Genomic DNA, 25,675 nt, shown 5'->3' with positions numbered 1-25,675 from the left:
CCCAGGGAGAGAGTTCAGGTGCAGTGCCTCTCTGTTCACTGGGGTCTGTGTTCTGAGCTTGTCTTCCTTGGAGAAGCTGATTTCCGTTTCTAACGGATTCAGGCCTGAGGAATGGCCCCCTTGTTGGTCTGGTGCCATTTGGTATGTTTGTGAAGACACCAAAGGAGAGCATGGTGTGACAGTCAGCTTTGTTGGACTTGAAGGTGCCCGCAGGACCTGGGAAGCTCAGGTCCCCAAACACTCAGCCCTAACATTACTGGGGAAGGATGGGATGTTGAGAACTGGGTGTTCTACAGACCTGTGTAGGGAAAATCTGTTTTTTTAAAAAGTTGGTGCATGAATGTATCCATTAGGGTTCTCTGGTTGCAAGCAACAGAAATCAACTCTCCTTTAACTAAAATAAGGAAGAGGACTTGCTAGAAGGCTGTGGGCTGGTTTACAGGGTGGAAGGGAAAGCTGGAGGGTCAGGTTGGGGGAAAGATGGCAACCACACAGCCCCAGGGATCAACAGCTCTCCTGGGAGCCCCGTGGGGATAGCTGCTGCAGACATTTCACCTTCCTCGAGTAGTCGTGTGTGCTGATGGGAGATATAGTTGAGTTCTGTGCTAGCAGAGGGCAGGGCGTTTTGATGGTCCCAGCAGACTGTATCTCATGGGGCAGGGAACATTCCCTCAAATGGTGCCCCTCCCTGAATGGGGAATGGTCTCTCTTTGGAACACCAACACAGTCAACCACCTCAATAAGCAAATGTTGGCATATATTCTGAAATAGATATCACATAGAATTTTTATTTTAAAAAAATCTATATTGATGTATAAAATTCTACCAATTTAAAATGTACAATTCAATGATTTTAGCAAATTTTTAGCATTGTGAAACTCTCACTACAATGCAATTTTAGAACATTGCCATCACCTCCTGAAGATCTCTAATATCCATTTACAGTCAGTCTCCATCCCCACCCCACCCCTAGGTAACCACTGATCTGTTTTATCTCTCTTTAGATTTGAATACTATAGGTTATTATGTGTTCCTGACTGGTGTAATTTTTTCTGGGTAGTTTGGAAACTATGTTATGTCTGAAAGAAAAAAAACCCCAAATGGCAGGGAAATCTGTATCTCACTGGTCTCAGTTTTTCTTCCTTTTCATTTTAGATGTTCTCTTATCTCACCTGGACTGTCATTTGGGAGAGCTTAGTCCTAGTCTTGATGCTACCATTGCTTAGCTTTCACTCTCTCTAAGCCTCATCCAGGGAACCTTCCAGGCCCCAGTTCTTCATCTGTAAAATTTTAAAAAGGATTTGACAAGGTTAACTAATGTTCTTCCTATCTCTATCAGCAATCATGATCTTTCTTGGTGAAATCTTTTTTGGCGAAAAATTCCTCCTGATTTTTATATGCTGTCTTCAGAGGACTGGAACCAAAACATTAACATTAGAAATCTATCCTTTAAAAATTCACAAAATGAAATAAGTGTAAAAGCAATTTGTATGCAACATGTATACTTCTGAAATTTTTAAAGCTCCAAACTATACTGTGAGGCTTGCAACATGATCTGTACATATGCATAGATCGAGGAAATTAATCGGCAACTTTCATTCTCCTTCATGCTTTCCAGTTTATTCAAATATTTATGGAGCCAGACGTGATGCCAGGCAAGGGGGGTGGGATCCTGAAAAAGATATGAGCTTGTACCAGATGGAGCTTACAGTCTGACTGGGTTGAGCCGCCACAAACAGCACCAAGAGCCGTAGGAGAGAGGAAGTACCGCTCAGAGGCAGGGAGGGGCCAGGTCACCCAGCAGGGCCTCAGAACCACCATGAGAAGTTTGCCTAAGAAGAGCTTGGCAGCTGGCTTAGCCAACCAACAGTTCAAAACCACCCATTTCACCTTTGTGGGGAGGAGACATTTCAGCAAGTTTGAAGGTAGAGGTTGGAGGTCAGAGGTCATAAATGGGGGTGGTTGAAGTGTTCTGCCTCTCGGAAGCAGATCTCTTATCTCCTCTGGCTCCGTCTCTTTGCACACACTGGTTAACTGTGGCTTTGGCTTTTGCATTGACAATACATGTAGAAAACTTGTGGAGGCTGGCTTCTGGCACGGCAAGCAGCTGGAGGGTGATATTTTTCTGAAAAAGAGACGTTCTTAAGTTTTATAATTTATGGTGTCTTTAAATATGGGATTTTGTTTACTGTTGCCCTAATTATACCTCTGATATATTCTGTTTAGCTTAATGTTTTAATTTTGTGCTCACTCCCAGAGGTAATTGCCCAAGGGGTACCATTAAAAAAATCGCAGGTAATGCTTTATCCTTGCCACAGATACCTGCAGCCAAGGAAATGGGTTTGGGGGACACAGACTTTCTCATGGGCTCTCGTGAAGATTTTGAGTGTGTTTGTGCAATGAAAGGCCTTGATCTCCTGTTTGCCAAGTATTATCCTGAACCATCTCAGTCCAATATTAATATAATACAGTATGGGATGACTTAGATTAATTGTAACTATAAACACCATCAAGCAGTTGATATGTGAATAGTTAAATCTCCACTCCCTTCCCTTGCACACACATTGACACGCAAAAAGAAATATAATACAGCCACATGAATAATTTCAAATGTTTTAGTAGCCACATTCATAAAGTAAATAGAAACAAGTGAAATTCACTTGAATATTTGACTTGCATATGTAAAATATTATCATTTCAACATGCAATCAATATAAAAATTAATGAGATATTTTACATTCTTCCCCCCCCCCCCCAATATGTCTTTCAACTTGCTGTGTATTTCACAACACATCTTGATTTGGACTAGGCAAACTTCAAGTATTTAATAGCCACATATAGTGGACAGCAAAGCCCCGGACCTGTTAGAAGCTTGCAAGAGATACAAAAAAGAGCCCTTAGGAGAGACATAGCCTCATGATTTATGGGCCATACATAGGCTTCCTCCTCTTAGACAAAGCTGATATGCAAAAATTCATCTTGACAGGAAAGGTAAAGCAGGAAGTGATTATTCATGTTACAAAAGAATTAACCACAGGATCCTTTAAATAGCAAGCTCCCTTAGTGCACTGAAGAATCTGACTCAATTTGCAAAAATGTGATTGACACTTGGCATTTTAGTAGCATTTTTATTGGGCAGAGAACTATCTGCCATTATAAAATGCAAGTTGAGCAGTTGATTTATTAAAGCTTCATTGAGCACCTATTACATGCCATGGGGGCCATGACAGAACTAAGGATGATTCATACCCAGAAGGCATTTAGAAGCTCACTGGGAACCTGAGACTCAGTTCAGCCACCACAATGTGGAAATGTCTCAATGCCAGAGGCCAGAGAAGCCTGGGGGTTGGAGGAGCTAGGAGGGTGATAAGAGGTAGCCAGGGCCCAGCTGGGGCCAGAAGGCGGTCAAGGTGCTCATGATAACTTAAGTGTCAGGGAGTTTAAAGAAATAGTAAATCAGGAAAGACTGCTCAATAGTTATTAGGAAGACTGGAAAATTAGGCAGCTGTGTTTTATCCTAGAGTTCCCAGTCCCTAATCCCCAGCCTCACTCATAGCAGGCCTCAATTAAGGTGTGACCTTGGGTTTATGGAAAGAGGGAGAGTGAAGGAAGATCAGATGTATTCTCTCCACTTTGCAACAAAAGGCAGCAGCTGTTTACTTCTTAGTGACCATCTTCTTGAAGCAGATTCGTTGTCCTCTTCCAGTTTTGCCTTGGCGAAGCCCACATACAGAATGGAGAAAATGAAACTTGCTCTTTAGGAAAGAAGAAGCAAGGTTGTGTTCTGGAAGTTGATGGGGTTCTGAGTCCTCCAATGTACACAGGGTTCAAGTTCAGATTGAACCCTTGTCCAGAGTTCTCCTTAGCTGCCTTCCTGTCCCCCCTCTTCTCCCCAAGGCAGGTCCCACGTGCTGCTTTTCCACTTCCCAGGCTCTTCTGTCCCCATCAGAAAAGCTATGAGCTTTCATCTCCAAGTGCTCAAATGGGGTCAGCTGTGGGGAGCTTAGATCAGAGTTCTAAGCCCTTTCTTCTTCTTCTTCTTCTTTTTTTTTTTTTCATTGCAGCTTTTAAAAAAAATTCTTTATTGTTTAAAATATTACATACAGTATTACATATGTCTCCTTTTTCCCCCATTGACCTCTCCCCAGCCACCTCCACCCTCAAGCCCTTTCTTGTTTAAAAAATAATACCTGTTATTAACAAAATAATTAATTGACTATCTCTACATATGAATTTATTTATAGATTAGGTGCATATATTACTATACTAGTTGATTGAGAAAAGCCCAAAAGAAGCTGCTAGATATTTATTATTAGGTTTAGTGACCTTTTGGAAAACATAAGATTGAATATGCATATCTTTCAACATTGGTGAAAAAGTGAAGACATTTGTCTTGATGGTTCAGGTACATAGTTTAAAATATCTTGCTAATCTCAATACTTTGCTATTCTACTTAGGTAATTTACACCTGTATCGAGGGTGGGAAAAAACAACAACCCATATTACAAATGGTCTTGATAATTTAGAGTTTTGGTCATCTCCCTGTCAGATCCGATTGGCTTGTCCTTGTGTTCACCTCCCCAAATGGCTGCCATTTTCTTGTCTGTTTGGTCACATGTTGAGTGTTGTCTACAGTCCCTACTTTCTTTTTACAGATATTTTCAAGCCTCTCATCCATTAGTGAGAGTGATTTTAGTTAAAAGGGGTAATAGCCACAAAGGGGCTTTATCAAGAGGCCTCACAACCCTGCGGGGTACCCCGTGGAGCTAATAGCTGCCCTTGGAACATGCCCGACTGCCTGACCTAAAGGCTGGATGAAGGAGCCAGTGTCATTGTGCAAATTGAATATTAGAGTTGTGTTTTTCTTTTTTTGAAATTAAAATGAATAGATGTTCTAATGTGGTGTGTTTTTTTTTCATTGTGTCAACTCACCCCTGTAGTGAATGCATCCCACTTTTGAGAGCACTGGCTCAGCAAATAAGCTTTACTGAGCTTTGGGTTCTTTAATGGGAAGATGGGCATCACAATGTTGTAAAGATTAAATGAGATAATGCAGGAAAAGTGTCTGTTCCATAAATAGCACTTACTTAGTTCTGTAATCTTAGTTCTGAAGGCAAAACTTCAATAGATCCATGTCTAGGTAATTTAAAGAAGGCTGCTTTTTAACTGACCTGGTTTAGGTTGTTCTTATGGCTCCTTTTAACTGTTGGGGAGCAGAGCATGGCATAAGGAAATTGGAGTGTTTCTGCCTTTGCACTTGTCATGTTGATCTGGAAAGGTTGCCTTGTTTATGCTCTGTTGATAAGTGATGAGAGTGATTCACAAGTCAACTTGATCCTGGGCAGATTGTTGACAGCAGAGTTGGCCAGCTAATTGTAGAATGAGAAAATAATCTAGGGAAGGAAATTACACTTTTAGTTGCTTATAAACTGTCTGGATTAGCTGACATTATGAGTGGACAGATGAGCACATCCGTCTGGATGGGGAGGGTCTTCTGATCCGGAAGCACTTTGGGAATTTATCCCTAATGGAAATGCAAAGCCCCTTTGGTAGGGGGAGCCCACTTACCTACCAACATTTTCCCTGAAAAACCTACCCCAATTTATTGGATTTTTAAAAGTTGTTTGTGCTTTTTTGTCTCCTATTGAAGAAATATTTGCTAAACCCAAGATCACTAAGATTTTCTACTATGCTTTTCTTTTCTTTCTTTCTTTTTTCTTTTTTTTTATAGAGAGGAAGGGAGAGGGATAGAGAGTTAGAAACATCGATGAGAGAGAAACATGGATCAGCTGCCTCCTGCACACCTCCCACTGGGGATGTGCCCGCAACCAAGGTACATGCCCTTGACCAGAATCGAGCCTGGGACCCTTCAGTCCACAGACCGACGCTCTATCCACTGAGCCAGACTGATTAGGGCACTACTATGCTTTCTTATAAAAATTTTACAGTTTTAGTTCTTACATTTAGGTCTGCAGTACATTTTGAGTTCATTTTTGTATATGTGCTTCCTAGAGAGCTTATTTAACTTTCCCCTTTTCCATTATTTTACTGTAATTTCTAAGTTGCTGATTCACCACTTGGAGTTTTACCTATTTTTTCCTTCCCTTGTATTCATTCATTTGCTCTTCATTCATTCATTCATTCGTTCGTTCGTTCGTTCATTCATTCATATTAAGCTGCAAATAAAAAGGACAGGAGACTGATAGAGATGGGTGTGAGGTGAGGCCCAAAGTCTAGATCAGTGATGGCGAACCTATGACACGCATGTCAGCTGACACGCGTAGCCATTTCTGATGACACGCGGCCGCATGCCGAGGATGAAACATTTGCTGCTCCTGAGGATGAAACATTTGCGACTAGAGTCTTGGAGTTAGTTTTTTCCTCAAAGTGACACACTACCCGAGTTATGCTCAGTTTTTTGGCGAAGTTTGACACACCAAGCTCAAAAGGTTGCCCATCACTGGTCTAGATAATTTGTATAATCCATCTATGGAAAAATTAACCAGCCTCTGGATTGGTTAGCTCTGCTAATCTGCATTGGTGCTTTGTCAACAAGATGACCCATCTGTATCATCCATTCCTTTCACCCATTACCAATTATAAAAACTCACCATCAACTGGGAGAACAATTTAAAGTGGTATTACTGGCTGGGAAGCCATCTGTTGAAAGGGCAGTTGTGGCTGCAACTGTTAGCTGTCTGAAACATTGTTTTGGCCAACGAGGCCTCTGTATTAGCTGTCTTTATGCGTGTCATTGCTGAGAGATGGGCATAGAGTGGAAACTATGATTGCCCACAGTTTCCACAACCTTAGCCTTGGAGAGGGAGGAGGCACCCAAGAGCCAAACTCACACCTGTTATCTGCTATCTCCACACTTGAGGAAATGATGCTGGACTCCCTCTGGGGGGGCACAAATGTCGTTGGCCTTCTGTCATTGTGCAGTTTCCCCTCTGAAGCCCCTGCTGGTCCTGAGACTTGCTGGCCACTCAGCCTGGGCCTGACCACAGACCAGTACTTTGTGGTTTCTGTGCTACAGGGTTTAGCAAAGATTTCTTCAACCAAAATCACCTCCCTGTGTGTGGTCCTGTTATTTTAATTATTGGTAGAGGGGAAATCCCTTTAATATAACTTGACTGGCCTTCCAGGGCTGCTGAGCCTCAGACTTCTCCAACACCCTATCTAAGGTGCTCTCTCTCTTTTTTGTCCTTGTTCCTTTCTTTCAGTGGAGGCCATAGTGGAGTTTGACTACCAGGCCCAGCACGACGATGAGCTGACTATCAGCGTGGGTGAGATCATCACCAACATCAGGAAGGAAGATGGAGGCTGGTGGGAGGGACAGATCAATGGCAGGAGAGGTTTGTTCCCTGACAACTTTGTAAGAGTGAGTACAAAGTGAAACCCTTTTCCTGTCTGCTGTGTGGGCTCTACTGACCAAAGCTGTGGGCTGAGGAAGAATTTCCTGGGCTCTTAAGGGGACAACTTGACAGCTGGACCTCTTGTGTGCTATTAAGAAGACCACAAATAGCTTTGCCTAGATAGCTAGAAATACCTGTTTTGAAATCACTTTCTGAAGGCCATAATGTTCTCTTTCAAAATTGTGTGTCACTTAGAAAATGCTAGAAAAATAGAAAGCTTTTAAACTGTTTCATTTATGTACTTGTTTATTTGCTTTGATGGTTTAAAGCAGTGATTTTCAACCGGTGTGCTGCCAGAATTTTTAAAACATGCAATACCTGACTATTTAGTCAGGGGCACTGACTGACCTCTTTTCCCTTAGCCTGTCAAATAAAAAAATGGCAACAGCTAATACAATAGCTGCCTGGCATGAATGAATGAAAATTATACCAATTTTTTTGTCAGATCAGCAAAAAAATTACATATTTTTTGGTGTGCCACAAAATTTTAGTAATTAGTTTATGTGTGTCATGAGACAAAAAATGTTGAAAATCGCTGATTTAAAGGGATTTTACCCTTTTCCATTCCATTCAAAATGGGGTGAAACTAGTTTTGACTACTTAAGTAGCAATCAAATGAGATGCAGAATTCCAGTTATACTGTTTTTCCACCTTTGTATTCATGTTGCTTTTATGAAAGGAGCAATATTATTTTCCTTTCCCTCATTGTGGCCATGCAGCATTGAATAACATCTATTTTTTCAGTAAGATTTTGAAAATTTGCCCTTTGCCAAAGTCATCTAGCGGTAATTACAAAAACTGTAGCTCATTCATATTAAGGACTCTAAAAAAACAAAACACGGAACAAACAAAACAAAAACAGACTCATAGAAACAGAGACAAAAGGGGTTGTTACCAGAGAAGAGGGAGGGGCTAGGGGGCTGGGTGAAAAAGGTGAAGGTGAATATAGTCAAAGAGACTGATAAGTTTGCATGGTGACAGATGATTACTAGAATGTGTGGTGATCACATTGTTAGGTATAAAAATGTCAAATCACTATATTGTACACTTGGAACTAATATAACTAATATAATATTGTATACCAATTGTACTTAAATAACAAAATCCTAAAAAAATAAACGATATACTGCACAGTTGTAAAAGTTGAAATTGGGCAAAAAAAGGGACCTGGAGGCTGGCTGTTCCCTGTGGGACATACTACGAGGTTATAAAAAGTCTCTGTACCATAAACTTCCGTGTAACAGTGGAGAACACCGGAATGTTCTCAGTGGGAAGGGCTATGTGCAGATATCCCCAGGGCTCCTGATGTAGTTTCGGTGATACCAGACATTGCTTAAGACCTGAGGCTGTGGGGGCAGGTGGGAGGGGAATGTGGGTCTAGAGATGTAAGTGCTCCCCTCAAAGAGCCTGGAGGGCTCTATGGGACGGTTTTATGGAAAGGGGTTGTTGAATGAAAAACAGTGGTGTGACCCAAGCTTCCAACCCCTGGGTCCTCTCCTTGGACCCAACCCCAGTCTAGAGCAAATAGGAACCCAGTTTAATCTTACTTCAGGATCTTGCCGTAGTGTGATCCTGCTAACATTCCTTCCTCTTCCTCCTCCTCCTCCTCTTCTTCCTTCTTTGAGCTTTGTTGGTAACATGCTGATAAATCTTGCTTTCTGTTAACAGTTATGGGAATATAAACAGGTTTTTTTTTTATTGGACTACAGCTTAACCAAGCAGCTCTCTCCCATTTTAAGAGTAGGAAAGTATTACATTTGGGCCACCATAGATTGACTGTTGTTGTGTAAACAGGGGTGAATTCTTTTGCCCTTTCAAACAAAAACTCCAATTTGGGGACAAGGACTGTCCTTGAAGGTGAGCCAAATTCTAGGAGGGTTTTTCCTAGATCAAAGGGACAAAGCTTGGGGTAAAGACAAAGGAGGAAGAATGACAATGGAGGACCATGGGAAAGAGAAAGGAGGATCTGGGGAAAAAAGAGGACCCTGAAAAGGAGGGGAGGAGGACCGTGGGAAAGAGAGGAGGACTCTAGGAAGGAGACTTCACTCAGGGCTTAAGGCGAGTGTACCTGCTGTAAGCATTTGTGCAGGGCAGTGGGCACCAGCGCAGGGCAGCGCAGGAAGAGCCAGGCAGGCTTGCTCATGGAGCACTAGGGAACAGAAGGGCTCCTGGCTGTCAAAGTGGGGCCTCCCTCCATCCTTCTCCCCCTTCTTGGCCTCATGCCACCTCAGTGGGCTGCTTCCCCATTGCTTCCTTGGGCTTTGGTCAAAGAGAAGCTGGTGGGAAATGGCAGGGAGGGAGGGAGGCTAGCCAGGACAGGGGTTATTCTCCTGGATCCTTGCCCTGGAGTTCCTTTGGTCTGGCTGTGTCCCTTGGCCAGACGGTAGATGCTTCCATCAATCACCATCCACATTCCTTTCTTCTCAGCCCTGCAGGCATGGGCAGCCCTTGTTTCTAGCTCTGGCTTCTGCCTTGGAGTTTCTCTGCACCTTATCCACTTTGTAAAAGTCTCTTTATTAATCCCGCCTCAGATTACCTAATTCAAGCGTGCCTTCTGCTCCCTTGTTTGAGCCTGACTATCACATCAGGCCACTCTGAGGATTAAAGGAGACAGTGTGTGGCTGGCCACTTACTACGTGTGCACTCTCCCCTCTCCTCTGGCCCAAGTGCCTTGCTGTTGCCCAATCACTTGTCATCTCACCTAGGCTAGAGCACTTCCAGTGAGGGGAAGTCATGCGCTTCGGAGATGCTCCTTCTTCCCAGGCCAGAAAGGGTGTGGCAGGAATGGCTAGAGCTGTACCTCTTTATGGCTGTCACTTTTGGCAGAAAAAGAAACGTCTATTCTTTCAGATGGCTGAGTCTATCTGCAAATCTTCACCCACTGGGAATGTTTTAGGCCTATTATTGAAAATCTAGTAGGTGGATGCAGTGGAATGTAACAATAATGAAAACTGCTGTGGAGAATTCTAGAAGCTGAAAATACATCTTTAAGTCATAATCGTATTGGCATACGTTCGTAGTTTTGAAAGTGGTTTCCACATGCTTTATTTAGCTAAGAATAATTTGTCCCCAGATTGAGTGGGGGTAATCTTGTGGAATCCATTGCTTATTTGTGTGCCTTTATGCCATTGTTACCGCTGTCAGAGAGCTTATCTGAAGTGTTTTCTTGATTCATTTATTGGCTCCTTAGTCAGTGTCCACTCTCAACTCCATTGTCTCAATTTCTCAAAAGAAAAATACCAGCCATTCTGACATCCCCAGGATTAAGAAGATGCCTGGGCTTCAGTAGCTCTCGGGCTGAGATTTGTTGGCACACATACATATACCCAACTAGGCCTCGTGGTCTTCTAGGCTTATCCCTCTTTTTCTTTTATCTAGTTAGTTCTTATGTAATTTACTTACTGTACATGTGGAAGAAGAATCTTTTAAGATCCCACTTCCCTTTCTTCTCTCTACTTCACCCCCCCACCCACTTCTTTAAGAATACATTTTTCTTTCTCCCTTCTCTTTAAAAAAATTATTTATTTTTTTCAGGTGAAATTTCCATAGAGTAAAATGCTAAAGTCATAATTGTACAGCTTGATAATTTTACCCTAAGTGTGTTCCTCTGTAACCGTCATCCAGGTCAATGCTATTTCTATCTCTCCATAAAGTTCCATCATGCCTTTTCCCAGTCATTCCCCTTCCCATCGGTAATCCATCATCATAGATTAGTTTTGCCTGTACTTGAATTTCATATAAATGGAATAATGCAATATGTGCTCTTTTATATCTGACTTCTTTTACACAACAAAATGTGGTTGTGTATGTCAGCGCTTGGTTTCTTGCTGTATATAGATCCCATTTTATGAGCATGCCACAATGTATTTAACTATCCTCCTGTTGATGCATATTTGTGTTGTTTCCAGTTTGGGTATGTTATGAATATAGGCTTTGAACATTCTTGTATAAATCTTCTTATGGACAAAGGCACTGTTTACACATGAGAGTGGGATTGCTGCCCTCACTCACTTTCAGTGTATGCTTTTCTTTGTCTAAAGCTGTCGCCTCTGTGGATGGGGGAGGTGTCACACCTGTGCTGGAGCCTCATTTATGCCATACTATTTGACTGAGCTAATCAGCCTGAATCTGGTTGTCTTCACGTGGCTGCCCTATGCGTGTGACTGTTAGGGGTGAGAGGGTCCTGTAGCAGAGAACTCAGTCTCTCAGGCACCATTTGAGCGTCAGGCCAAGGAACTATCAAAGACTCATTCTTAAATTGTTAAGAACACACAGGTGGAGAGCGCATGTGTCAAAACTTTACTGAACTCATTTAATGAGAGAACTAGCAGAATAACAAAACTGATTAAAATGGCAGTGGAAAAAGGAATGTTCAAAGAAGATTGCTAAATTAGATTCCAAGCAGTTTCATGTCTTAGAGGACAATGAAATCTTAACTTCCGGGCTTATATCATTTCTACCAGAAAAGAAGAAGAAAAAAGAAAGCCACATACCTGCCAAAACTGGTTTGGCTCAGTGGATAGAGCGTCAGCCTGCGGACTCAAGGGTCCCAGGTTCGATTCCGGTCAAGGGCATGTACCTTGGTTGCGGGTGCATCCCCAGTGGGGGGTGTGCAGGAGGCAGCTGATCGATGTTTCTAACTCTCTATCTCTCTCCCTTCCTCTCTGTAAAAAATAATAAAAAAATATTTTTTAAAAAAAGAAAGCCACATACCTTATTGTTTTCCTGCATGTTACCCTCTGACTTTAAGAACAAAATTTTTAATCCTTATCTGAGGATATGTTTTTGTTTGCTTGTTTTATTGATTTTAGAGAGAAAAATGGAGAAGGAGAGAGGAGGGAGAGAGCTATCTGAGAAACATTGATTGGTTGCCTCCTATACATGCCCTTACCAGGGATCAAACCCACAATCTGGGTATGTGCCCTGACTGGAATCAAACCGGTGACCTTTTGATGCAAGGGTCGATGCTCCAACCAACTGAGGCACACATGCCAGGACTATCCTCTGACTTTTATGGGCCTATAAAATGTCCTAATCAAGTGTTAGGTAAATCAAGTTACATTTCCAGAGACAATCAGATGAGCCCTGGGGGGAGCTTATTCAAAAATGCATCAGAATGAGATCGAAAGGTCACATGAGCATCATTTTTTGTCTAATTTCCAAGTCTTGGATATTTTTTCCTGAACAGACTACAATGTACATAATATGGGGTCCAGAGCTAGGAGGTGCTAGGATGAGATCCTCATTTACTTTAACAAAACATGGCTCCCCTTCTGGCATCTGAAACTGCCACATAAAATGGAAAGACAGCTGCATATTAAAGGCAGATGTGGGCTCTTTCTCAAGGGTTCACTTGCCCAATGTCGGATTGAATTGCTGGTGTCTTCCTTTCAGAATCTTATCCTCACATCCAGGCAACAGAGTATTTTAGTCCTGTAAAAGATTGATAAGCTGCCTTTTTCTGGATTTTGACATGTATCCACAGATACACATTTTTAAATGGCCAGCCAAAGAAATTTAAAAAAGAAAAAAGTCTTAAAAAAAAAGAAAAAAGTCTTGAAACTATAGCTTGGGCTGGTGTGTGTGTGTGTGTGTGTGTGTGTGTGTGTGTGTGTGTGTGTCTGCTTTGGGAGGGGTCTTTGGTGAAGTGCAGCAGAAGGACACAGGCCCTGGACATCTTGTAGCTCACAAATGGGCGTGTAAAAAAGCAGGAAGCTGCGGTAGGGGTTAAAAGAATGTGCTTATTGATCTTTCAGTTGATCTGACAGTGACTGTGAGGAAGTGAGCTGTGCTCCCTGCCTGTGCTCTGTGTCTTAGGTAAAAGTGTTGTGCATTTTACACAGGCCCCCTTGAAGACTGAGGTGGGCTTACTTGGAGCATGCACGTCTTATGCTGAGCATAACAATTTTCAGCTTGGTTTCCCGTTGCCTCAGCTTTCATTTGTTTGCGATCTCTCTGGCATATCTAGAGCCTTTTTGTACTTGTGGAAAGTGATTGGTGAGTGTGGTTGTTGTTTTATAATCAGTGAGGTGAAAGGTCAGGATTTTGCGTACATATAACACTCTGAGATAAAGCTCACAGTTACTTTGCTGCTTATGATTTAAGAAAGAGTCACAAATTTACTTCAACGAGTGGGCATAAAGTAGAGATTTCCAAGTTGCTATTCTATATTCAGAGACCCTGAGTGAATCTCTTGGGTCAAATTTCAATTAAAAAAAAAACAACCATTCAGCCCTAACCGGTTTGGCTCAGTGGATAGAGCGTCGGCCTGCGGACTGAAAGGTCCCAGGTTCAATTCCGGTCAAGGGCATGTACCTTGGTTACGGGCACATCCCCAGCAGGGGTGTGCAGGAGGCAGCTGATCGATGTTTCTCTCTCATTGATGTTTCTAACTCTTTATCCCTCTCCCTTCCTCTCTGTAAAAAAAAATCAATAAAATATATTTTAAACATTCAGCCCCAAGGGCCATTCATTTTTTGAGTTATATGGAAGATTGTTTTCAAAATACTCATCTCTTCTGAAAAGATAGCAGGAGTTTTTCCAGGTGTGTTATATAATACAACATGTGGAGCTTCCTCTGGCTCACAATGCCTGGTGGTGATGTGGTAGGCTGTGCGGTGTCTGCTAGACTCGATGAGACAGCTCTCACTGCATGTCAGCTATGTGCTCGGCACCAGGGGCTGTGAGCACAAATGAGATACATTAAATGCAATGTTGGATTGTCGCAAACAGAACTTCTTCCACGGGATGACCGCTTTAGCTCTGTGACCTGGCCTTTGGCCATTTTGTACTCTGGAGAGCATGCATTAGACATTGTTCTACAAAGATGTTCCTGATTAAAATGCCACTTGAGAGGTTTCAGTTGGATTTATCAGGCAGCTGTGTTAGAATATGCTAATGAACCTACAGTGATCTTTTGGTCCTGATTGCTGTATTACTTCATGGAATAACAATGGCTGCATTGTATTCCAGGCTTACTGGCAGCCTGGTCTTGTGTGTATGATCTGTGTGTGTGTGTCTGCCTGTGTACAATGACTGAAATGATGGAGCACTTACTGTGTACCAGGCAGGAACAAGGCTAAGACCTTCACATGCTTCATCTCATTAAGTCCTTATACTCTCAATGGCAAAGGTACTGTTTTAATTGTGCCCATTTTTTTCAGAAGAGGTAACGAAAGCATCTTAAGGTAAAAAGACTCACCCATGATCACACAAGCTAGTGAGGAGAAGAGAGCATTGGAAGTCGGCAGACTGATCTCTAGCAGGCAGCATTATTGGGGTGTTCATATTGCCCTGAGGGGATTAACTCCCTCACCATTATTGCCTGCTGCACTGTGCTTCCTCAAGTGCCCAATCAGGATTTTGTATACTTGTGCTACTCTGAGATAAGGCACCCCATTACTCCACTATTCGTGATTTAAGAAGGAATCACGAGTTAATTTCAACCAGTGCCATAAAGTAGAGGTTTCCAGGTTGCTCTCCTGTATTAGGAATATGGTTGTTAACCATGATTGTGAATTTTGAAGGATTCTCTTCAGAAATTGGCTATTTCAACTCAAAAGAGTAGCCATTGCCTGAATTTATGCGCTTCTGCTTCCCCCCCCCCCCCCTACAAATTCCAAAAGCAAGGCAATTTGGGGAAATATTTCATTTTTCTAATTTGTAAGGAAACTTGTTATTTTGTAGTGTGCAGGATATGCTTTGGAGAAGGAGACTGACTTTTCTACCAGTGGTAAATAATCCAGATGTTTGACTAGCCACTTGTTCCCTATCCATGGGAACTGTGAAAGCAACCAATCCCAGCTCAAATAATTTTTTTTTTAGAGAGAGAGTATTTATTATTATAGTCAAGTAAATTGCAAGGCAACGTTAATCAAACACAAATTTCATGATATCTATTACCTTTATTTCATAGCATGGTTGATTAGGCACACATGCAAAACAGCTCATTAAGAGGACTATCACTAGAATCAGTTTTTTTTAAATATATTTTTTATTGTTGACTAGAGGCCCGGTGCACGAAATTCGTGCAAGTGGTGGAGGGGTGTGTGTTCCTCAGCCCAGCCTGCACCCTCTCCAATCTGGGACATCCCTCTCACAATCCAGGACTGCTGGCTCCCAACTGCTCACCTGCCTGCCTGATTCCCCATAACCGCTTCTGCCTGCCAGCCTGATCAACCCCTAACCACTCCCCTGCCAGCCTGATTGACGCCTAAGTGCTCCCCTGCCGGCCCGATTGCCCCTAACTGCCCTCCCCTGCTGGCCTGGTCACCCCTAACTGCCCTCCCCTGCTGGCCTGGTTGCCCCTAACTGTTCTCCCCTGATGGCCTGGTCACCCACAACTGCTCTCCTCTGCTGGCCATCTTGTGGCAGCCATCTTGTGTCCACATCGGGGTGGCCATCTTTGACCACATGGGGGCGGCCATCTTGTGTGTTGGAGTGATGGTCAATTTGCATATTACCTCTTTATTATATAGGATAGTATTACATATATCTCCCATTCCCCACCTTTCCCCCCTCCTCCCAGCCCCTATCCACCCCTCCAGGTCTTCACTACCCTATTGCCTGTGTCCATGGTTTATATATGTAAGTATATAAGTTCTTTGGTTTATCTCTTCTCGTCCCCACAACCCCACATCGAGGTATGCCAGTTTGTTCCATGCCTCCGTGCTTCGGGTCTTATTTTGTTGGTCAATTCATTTTCAAATTATTCTTTAAACTTTAAACATATAGTTTTTATTAAGAAAATGAAATTATAAAACCAGTAACTGGAACCTGTTAGAAGCTGTTGTGAGAAATGTTACGCCAAGTAGGGTCTGGAGTAATTAAGGACAAATATGTCACCAGTAAGAACCCACACCATTTGGCAGATTCCTAGGCTTTATCACTGTGGCAGTGTAGGAAGCTTGTGAGGGGGTGTCTTGTGACTCAGGGAGAACAGTCCTCTGACACAGTTGATCTTGGCGATTATGCATAATGGAGTCTTAACTTTCTTAACGACAGGATTATGGAGTCTGGGTTGAGAAAGGAACTTGGAGATCATGTGTTTCAAACCCCCTCCCCCGCTTTCTAGAAGATCAAAATCCAAAATATCTAGAATGTTGTTGTGATCATTACTGGATATTGAAACTTGGGAAGTGTGGGGGTCCCTCAGGGGATTCCATGCCAGTGAGTCTCCAGCCTGGCCCTGCTCCAGCATACTGCACAGTCAGGAGTTTGGAGTGGGACCAGGAGTTGGGATAGGGGCCTTAGGTTATTTGTGAAAGTTCAGGTGATGTCGCTGCTTAACAATGGTTCTGATAGGCAGCCTAAGCCTTTTCAATCAAATATATTTTCTTAAGCACGTGGATTGGTAGCCTGTGACCTGTAGTTCTACATCTGAAAATATTATAATGTTAGTTCTAAAGTGTGTGTGTGTGTATAACCATGCTGGAAATTATAAAAAAAATGTTCACTACAGATTCATAAATAACAGAGCAATATATAAACAATGCTCAATTTTAATCCATTAGAATTAATATATTCTAATTTCAGGAACTCCATCCTGCCCTCTACCTAGTGATAGTGAGGTGGGAAGAATTTCCAGGTATGGTCCCCAAGATTCCACTCCCCCAATTCCCAGGAACTGTGATTGTGATGAGCTCTTACTCCAGTAATTAACTGTGTTATGTTATGTGGCACAGTTGAGTTTTAAAAAGGGTGTATCCAGGTAGGTCTAATCTTATTACATGAGCCCTTAAAAACGGAAATTTCTCGGGCGAGTGGTAGAACAGAAACTCAAGAGAGATTCAAGGCTTGAGGAGGACTGGATGCTTTGAAGATGGAGGGGGTGATGTGAGAAGGAATACGGCAATTTTATTGGAGCTGAGAGCAGAACTTGGCTCACAGCCAATAAGGAAACTGAGACCTCAGACCTACTGCTACAAAGAATTGAATTCTGCCAACAACCTGAGTGAGCTTGGAAGTGACTTATTCTCCCAAGCCTCTAGATAAGAGTTCAGCCTGATTGACAGTTTAATATCAGCCTTGTAAGACCCTGAGCAGAGAATCCAGTTGAGCCTACCTGGACTTCTGACCTACAGAACTGTGAGATAATAAATGGATGTTGTTTTAAGCCATTAAGAATGTGGCTTAAAATAAAGATAACAAATGGCCTGGGGGCAATGCTCTCCTCCCCTACTGGAGAAGAGTGGAGAATCTGGAATTTTGTATTCTACTTGATGGCATCAGATGACTCATGGTAGCTGTTTCCTCATCTTCTGTCATATTATCAGTGGTGACCAAATGGGGAGTTTGGACTTCCACTTGCCTGCTCCTAGCTCAGGAGTAGTCAGTGGCCCCCATCATCTGTCTCACTAGAGACTGGGTAAGAACTTGAGAGGAGGGAGCTAGAGAGGGTCATTAAAGCTGTATAGGAAGTGCTGGGCAAATTCCTGACTGATCCATATACGAATCTGACTAGAATTAACATGTCAAGAAGTTTTTTTTTTGTTTGTTTTTATTTATTTATTTTTAAAAAATTCTTTATTGATTAAGGTGTTACATATGTGCCCTTATTCCCCCATTCCCCCCATCCTCCCCCACTCATGCTCTCACCCCCCTGTTGTCTGTGTCCATTGGTTAGACATGCCAAGAAATTTGAGACTAGAAACTACAGTGTGGAATAGCACCCAGCATGACCTCTAGGGAACAAAAACGAAGAATGACATTGCACTGCAAGGGCTCTGCCAGCTAAACTGTCATTGGAATCACAGCCCACAAAAGTTGCTAAGGACCTGTATGCTTAACCTAAATAGGGTTACTGCCTGCTAAAATTTAAATTATTTAAACATAATAACATAATAGGCCCAAATGCCTAAGACACATTTTAAAAATCACTTGTCATATCCAGAACCAGGAAAATTACAACTTAACTGAAAAGATAATCAACAGATATCAACATCGGAAGACTCAGATGTTGGATTTATCTGACAGATTTTTAAAGTAGCCATCATAAAAAATTTTTAATGAGCAATTAAAACACGCTTGAAACAAAATAAAAATTAGAAAAACTTAGCAAATAGGAGATATTAAAAAATAGAAATTATGCAACTGGAAAATAAAATCACTATATTAAAAAGTTCCCTGGATGAGCTTCATAGGTTAGAGATGACAGAGGAAAGAATCAATGAAGTTGAAGTCAGATGCATAAAATTTACTTAGTCTGAACAACAGATAGAAAATAGTCTGGTGAAAAAAATGAACAGAGCTTCAGAGACCTATGGTACAATAACATTAGATCTAACATTTGTGTCATTAGAGTTGCAGAAGGAGAAGAGTATAGAAATAAAAAGAATTCAAGAAATGGCTGAAAACTTCCTAAATTGGGCAAAAGGGATAAACATTCAGAATCAAGAAGATGAGCAAAACCCAAACAGGATAAATGGATAAACCCTTAAAAAGACCGATAAAATGAAAAAGAAGACATAAATTGAAATATTAGGAATAAAGCAGGGGCTATCACTACAGATCCTGCAGCTATTAAAAGGGTAATAAGACAATGCTGCAAATAATTCTATGCATATACATTTAACAATTTGGATGAAATAGACCAATTCCTTGAAAACCACAAACTACTAAAACTCACCCAAGATGAAATAATCTCAATTGTCCTCCAACTATTAAAAAATGAATTAATAATTGAAAAGCTTTCAAAAAAGAAATATCCAAGCCTAGAGGGTTTTAATGGAGATTTTCCACCAAACATTTAAAAAATTAGCACCAATTCTATATACTTTTTTGTAGAAAATAGAAGAGGAGGGAATTCTTCCCAAGTCATTTATGAGGCCAATATTACCTTGATATCAGAACCAGACAGACAGTACAAAAAAAACCCACACCAAACAAACAAACAAACAACAACAACAAAAAAACCACACCAAATATACAAAAAACTCCTACAGACCAATATCCCTCAAAATTCTCAATAAAGTAATAGCAAAATAAATCTAGCAATATAAAAAGAATTATATGCCAATACATGTCTGACAAAGGACTTGTATTTAGAATGCATAAAGAACTCTCAAAATATAATAAATAGTAAGAAACAAAAAAATCCAATTAAAAATAAGTAAAAGACATGAACAGAAATTTTACCAAAACAGATATACAGGTGGAAAATAACATATGACAAGTGGGGTTGGTATGGAAGACTGCTTCAGTGTTTGAAAATCAATTAATATAATCCACACTATCAGCAGGCTATGGGAAAAATATAATCACAGAATCATATCAATTGATGCAGAAAAACATGTGATGACATTCAACACCCATTTATAATCAAAACTCTCAGCAAAGTAGGAATAAAGGGTAGTTTCCCCAGCTTGATAAAAAGCATATACACACACACACACACACACACACACACACACACACACACACACATACACACACACACCCTAAAGTTAACATAGTAAATGGGGAAGGACTGAATGCTTTCTCCCCCGACAGTCAGAACAAGGATGTCTGCTCTCACCAGTCTTATTCAACATAGTCCTGGAAGTCCTAGCAGCACAATGTTGAGAAAAGAAAAAAAAAAGCATACAAATTGGAGAGGAAGAATAAAACTATCTCTGTTTTCAGATGATATAATTCCCTAAGGAGAACATCTCAAGAATCTATACAATACGCACCAACAGTGCACGAGGGTTCCTTTTTCTCTGCATCCTCGCCAGCATTTGTCATTTGTTGATGATAGCCATTCTGATAGGTGTGAGATGGTACCGCATTTTCGTTTTAATTTGCATCTCTCAGATGATTAGTGACTGTGAGCATGTTTTCATATGTCTCTTGGCCTTCCTTGTGTCCTCTTTCAAAAAGTATCTATTTAGGTCCATTGCCCATTTTTTGATTGGGTTGTTTATCTTCCTTTCGTTAAGTTGTATCAGTTCCCTGGAGTTTCCTCAAAAAACTAAATATGAAACTCCCATTTGACCCAGTGATCCCACTTTTATGAATATATTCCAAGAAACTAGAAAGACCAATCAGAAAGGATATATGCACCCCTATGTCCATAGCAGCACAATTTACCATAGCTAAGATTTGGAAACAGCCTAAGTGCTCATCAGCAGATGAGTGGATTAAAAAACTGTGGTACATCTACACAATAGAATACTACACTGCGGTAAAAAAGAAGGAATTCTTACCACTTGCAACAGCATGGATGGAACTGGAGAACATTATGCTAAGCGAAATAAGCCAGTCAGAGAAAGAGAAATATCACATGATCTCACTCATTTTTTTAATATAATGAACAATACAAACTGATGAACAAAAACAGATCCAGAGACAGAGAAGCATCATCAGACCATCAAACCTCAGAGGGAAGGTAGAGGAGTGCGGGGGTAAGGGGAAGAGATCAACCAAAGGACTTGTATGCATGCATATAAGCCTAGCCAATGGACACAGACACCAGGGGGGTGAGGGCATGAGTGTGGGGGGGCAATGAGGGGATAAGGACACATATGTAATACCTTAATCAATAAAGAAAAAAAGAATCTACATAATAACACTGTAACTAAAAAGTGAATATGCTCAACTGATTTTTGACAAAAGGGCATAAGCAATTTAAAGGAGGAGAGAGAGCCTTTTCAACAAGTGGTGCTGGATCAATTGAACATCTATAGGCAAAAAATAAACCTTAATGCAAACCTTATACCTCATAAAAATTATCTGAGAATGGATCAGGGATTTAAATGTAAATATAAAACTCTAAAAGTTTAAGAATTAAACATAGGAGAAAGTCTTCAGGACTGAGGCCTAGGTGAAGAATTCTTAGACATTACACCAACAGAACATTAAGGAAAAAAATGGAGCAATTAGACTTCTTCAGAATTAAAAACGCCTGCCCTGTGAAAAATCCTGTGCAGAGGCTAAAAACACAGGTTACAGATGGGGAGAAAATATTAGCTAAACACATGTCTGACAAAGGACTTGTATTTAGAATGCATAAAGAACTCTCAAAATACAATAAATAGTAAGAAACAAAAAAATCCAATTAAAAATAAGTAAAAGACATGAACAGAAATTTTACCAAAGCAGATATACAGGTGGAAAATAACATATGAAAATATTTTCCATATCATTAGCCATTAGAGAAATGCAAATTAAGACCACAATGAGCTAGTACTATGTATATGTTAGATTGGTCATTAGAAAGGCTAAAATAAAACCCAGTAGTGATAACACCAAATGCTGGTGAGGATGCAGAGAGACTGGTTCTCTTGTACATTGCTGGTGGGAATGTAAAATGGTCTAGCCACTCTACAAAATAGTTTGATAGTTTCTTATCAAACTAATTATGTACTTGCCACATGACCCAGTAATTGTATTCTTGGGCATTCATCCCAGAGAAATAAATATGTATAATAAAACCTCAATATAACGGACTAATTTGGGCAAGGGAGTGTCCATTAAAGCTGAAAGTTAATTCTGTAATAAAGTAGTTTTTCTAAATGTGTATGTTAAAAAATTGACAAATTAAAAAAATTGACAAATTAGTTTACCTGTTTTTACTTATGTAGACATGTTTGTATCCTTAAAATTAAATATGTATGAAAAGTTTAATTTCACAGACAAGTTTTCTATATGGATTACTGTAATTTTAAATTTATACTGAACAGGTCTAGTAAATGTGTACATTTAGCAGTCACCACGAGTAAACAAATACACATGGCTGGGCATGGCTTAGCGCATGTGGGAAAATCTGCCCTGGAGTTAAAACTTCTGCAGAAGGTCACGCCACGCAGCAACAGAACCAATAGCCTCTTGATGCAGCGTGATCATGTGCTAATCATTCACTGAACATTTTTTACAAGCGACGACTCTTGGATATGTAGACTAGTTGTAGATATGCAATATTACGTTGGTGAAATTACTACAGTGTTTTTTCCAACATATGGCCTACTCACTAAAATTTGTTAAAAATAACAGTGGATTAATAACAAAAATAAACTGTTAATTTAATTATAAGAAAATCCTGTTTAAAAGCATTTTAAAATTAATAGGGTGTTAATTTTCACAAATGACATATGGACTAGAAATTTTGTCCATTAAATCCGGTCTGTTAAATCGAGGTATGCAAAATCAAGGGTTTATTGTATGTCCACACAAAATTGTTTACAGGAATGTTCATAACAGTTTTATTTATAATAGCTCCAAATTGGAAACCACCTAAATGCCTTCAATGAGTGCATGATTAAACACACCCTGGTCCATTCATACGTTGGAAGACTACTCAGCAATAGTAAGGAATGAATACAGGAAGCTACTGGGATGGATCCCAAGGGTATTGTGCTTTGTGAATAAAGCCAATCTCAAATGTTATATACTGTGTAATTTGGTTTATATTAAATTCTTAAAATGACAATACTATAGAGTTGGAGAACAGATGACTGGTTGCCAAGGGACAGTGACAGAGTCCAGGGAGGACTGGTAGGACTATAAAAGGGTAGCACAAGGGAGTTCTTTTTTGGAGATGGAATAGCTCTGTATCTTGATTGTGACGGTGCTTATGCAAATTTATACATTGGATCAGTGCATGGAAAAACTGATGGGAACTGAAGATCTGTAGTATAGTTAACAGTATTGTATCAATGTGTTTGATATTGCATTGTACTGGAAGAAGCTGGGTGAAGGCTTCATGGGACTCTATGCACTATTTTTGTAAGTTCCTGTGAGTATCTATATATATAAAAGGCTAAGTGACCAACTGTCCATCCATCCGACCGTCTGACTGACCACTGGTTTGGAGTCACAGCTGAGATCTGCCACCTTGGGCAAGTATATTAAACTTTCTGGGTTTCACTCATTCATTCATCAAATGTTTATTGAGTGTGTGTTGTGTCCTAGGCACTACTAGGGAAGACACTGGTGAACAACTCAGACAGAAATCTCTTACCTGATGTAGGGGGACCTCATTTTTTTCCTTTACAGAATTAGTCCAAGTATGGGCATTTAAATGAAAATCACTACTATTATTAACAAAAAAATATAACACTTTTCTACTATGTTCATGTATTTAAGTACAAAATATCTCTAAGGGTTTTTTAAAAATCTGATCAGTATTAATGGAGCTTTTAAATCACATTGCAAGAATTAGAATTTTAAAAATTAGGTGCACGTGCCCACCAAATGTACAAATTCTTCAGGCTAATAAATTTTGACTTAAAAAAAGTCAGCATCTCCAAAAACAGGAAGCAGAACATTCCAAGTTATAGTACAGATTAAATTTGATGTATCGCTTGAATTCTTTATTCAAGGAAGCTTTAAGGAATGTGTGCCATCTTCCTGCAGGGATTGGGCTGAAATCAGCAATCTGACATCCCCCAAGGGGTCCCAGATTGCGAGAGGGTGCAGGCCAGGCCCAGGGACCCCACCAGTGTTCAAATTCATGCACCAGGCCTCTAGTATGCATATAAGATCTTTGGTTAATCTCTTCCTGCCCTGCTCCCGCCCACCTTCCCTCTGAGATTCATCAGTTTGTTCCATGTTTCCATGCCTGTGGTTTCCACTCCTGTGTTGAGCGTCTGCCCCATGGTGGTCAGTGCACATCATAGTTACTGGCTGGTTGGCTGGTCAGCTGGTCACTTAGGCTTTTATATATATCTACACGAATAAAAGAGAAATATTTAAATTGACCATACCTCCATGATGCCCACCAGCCAATCAGGAGGGAATATGCAAATTAGAAGGACAAAGATGGTGGAGGCCCTGCTATGAGATGGGAGGGCGGGGGCTGGAGGGAGCTACAGGAGCTGAGCTCCGGCCGGAGTGAAGCGAAGACTACAGACTCTGGCCAGAGCGAAGCGAAGACTGCAGACTCCGGCTGGAGCCAGTGGAGAAGCCTGCAGACTCTGGCTGGAGCGAAGACTCCAGCCGGAGCGAAGGTGGAAGGCAGCGGCCAGAGTGAAGGCCTGGGTCCCCGGGGGCCAGAGGAAAACCAGTGCCAGCAGCCAGGTGAAGGAAGGCCTATTGCATGAATCTTCATGCAACAGGCCTCTAGTATATATACACTAAGTGGCCAGATTATTATGATCTCTGAACGCATAATAATCTGGCCACTCAGTGTATATCCTATATAATAAAATGCTAATATGAAAACTGTCCACTCGACCAGGAGTTCAAGCAGCAGGCTAGCCGGCCAACTGCCTATGTCCCCTCCCTGGCCAGGCTGGCCGGACCCCACTCATGCACGAATTCATGCACTGGGCCTCTAGTATATATATATACTGAGTGGCCAGATTATTATGCGTTCAGAGATCATAATAATCTGGCCACTCAGTGTGTGTGTGTGTGTGTGTGTGTGTGTGTGTGTGTGTGTATGAAGTGGAGTAAATGGTAGTTGTTTCAAATAAAAATGGTAATTTTTGGAATAAAAATTTGTGATTAAGTTGCAAAATAACTTGTATATTTTCATCCTATCCATTCAATTTTACTTGATGATGACCTTTTTAAAGTAATATCTTCATTTCAGCTACCATTAAATTGCTTTTCCATGGTGAAGGTGGTGAAATAAATGTACAAACATCGGTAGCATGGATAGGTTTGAAAATTCCATCTTCACCCTTCCCCACAACATACACACTGTGTGCTGGAAGAAAACCTATTGTGCCCTTGTCTTTCTACCAATAGGAATTGCAACCTTTTTTTTCTTTGGCCTATGAACCTGATCAGGCCCGTTGCATTCAGCATGTCTTTCCTGAGGCCTGTGCCAAGCTCCTGGGGTGTAGGACCTTCCAGGACTCAATCAAGCTTGGACTGGGAACAGTGGTACCCAGCGATCCCAGAAGCTTGAGTCTAGGTGTTTGAACTCTGAGACCTTGGGGAAGTTATTTAATTCCTCTGGGCTTCTACTCATTTCCTCCTCTGAAAACAGGGAATAGGAACCACAATGGTATATCTGTTAGCTACTGTACTTGAGAGTATGAATGAGATCACGTGAACAGGGCACCTCGGAGTATTTGATACATTTACTCAGCCAACAAATATCAGCTATTAATATAAGTATTAAGCCACTCCGAGAGACTGGAAAAATACAGAGACAATGTTTGTCAGTTGGGTGCTGTGGGCAGCGGGTGCTGAATTGGAGGTAGGAGTGTGGAAGGTTTATTTGTGGAGGGGGATGACACCCATGAAGATGAAAGAGTGGGGGTGGGACAGGGAGAGCCTCAAGCTGTGACACTCCAGTCCCAGCCAGCCTGAAGTCTTAGGACAGAAGAGAC

General features: G+C 41.1%; 1 protein-coding gene across 2 annotated transcripts in view; it reads left to right on the top strand.

Moving 5' to 3' along the window:
* SH3KBP1 (SH3 domain containing kinase binding protein 1) overlaps window positions 1-25,675 on the top strand; it is a 355,548-nt gene that overhangs the window by 54,842 nt on the left and 275,031 nt on the right. The window contains exon 2 of one of the 2 annotated variants that reach the window (XM_079765733.1): window positions 7,224-7,381. In XM_079765733.1, the coding sequence (XP_079621859.1) occupies window positions 7,224-7,381 (158 nt within the window). Of the gene's footprint in view, window positions 1-7,223; window positions 7,382-25,675 lie in introns of those variants that run through there. The other variant, XM_079765735.1, reaches the window with a different exon arrangement.

This window comes from Cnephaeus nilssonii (assembly GCF_951640355.1).
Source record: "Cnephaeus nilssonii genome assembly, chromosome: X".
In the NCBI taxonomy this organism is placed as follows: domain Eukaryota; kingdom Metazoa; phylum Chordata; class Mammalia; order Chiroptera; family Vespertilionidae; genus Cnephaeus; species Cnephaeus nilssonii.
The sequence above is the reverse complement of the archived record's forward strand: the minus strand, read 5'-3'. Positions and strand labels throughout refer to the sequence as shown.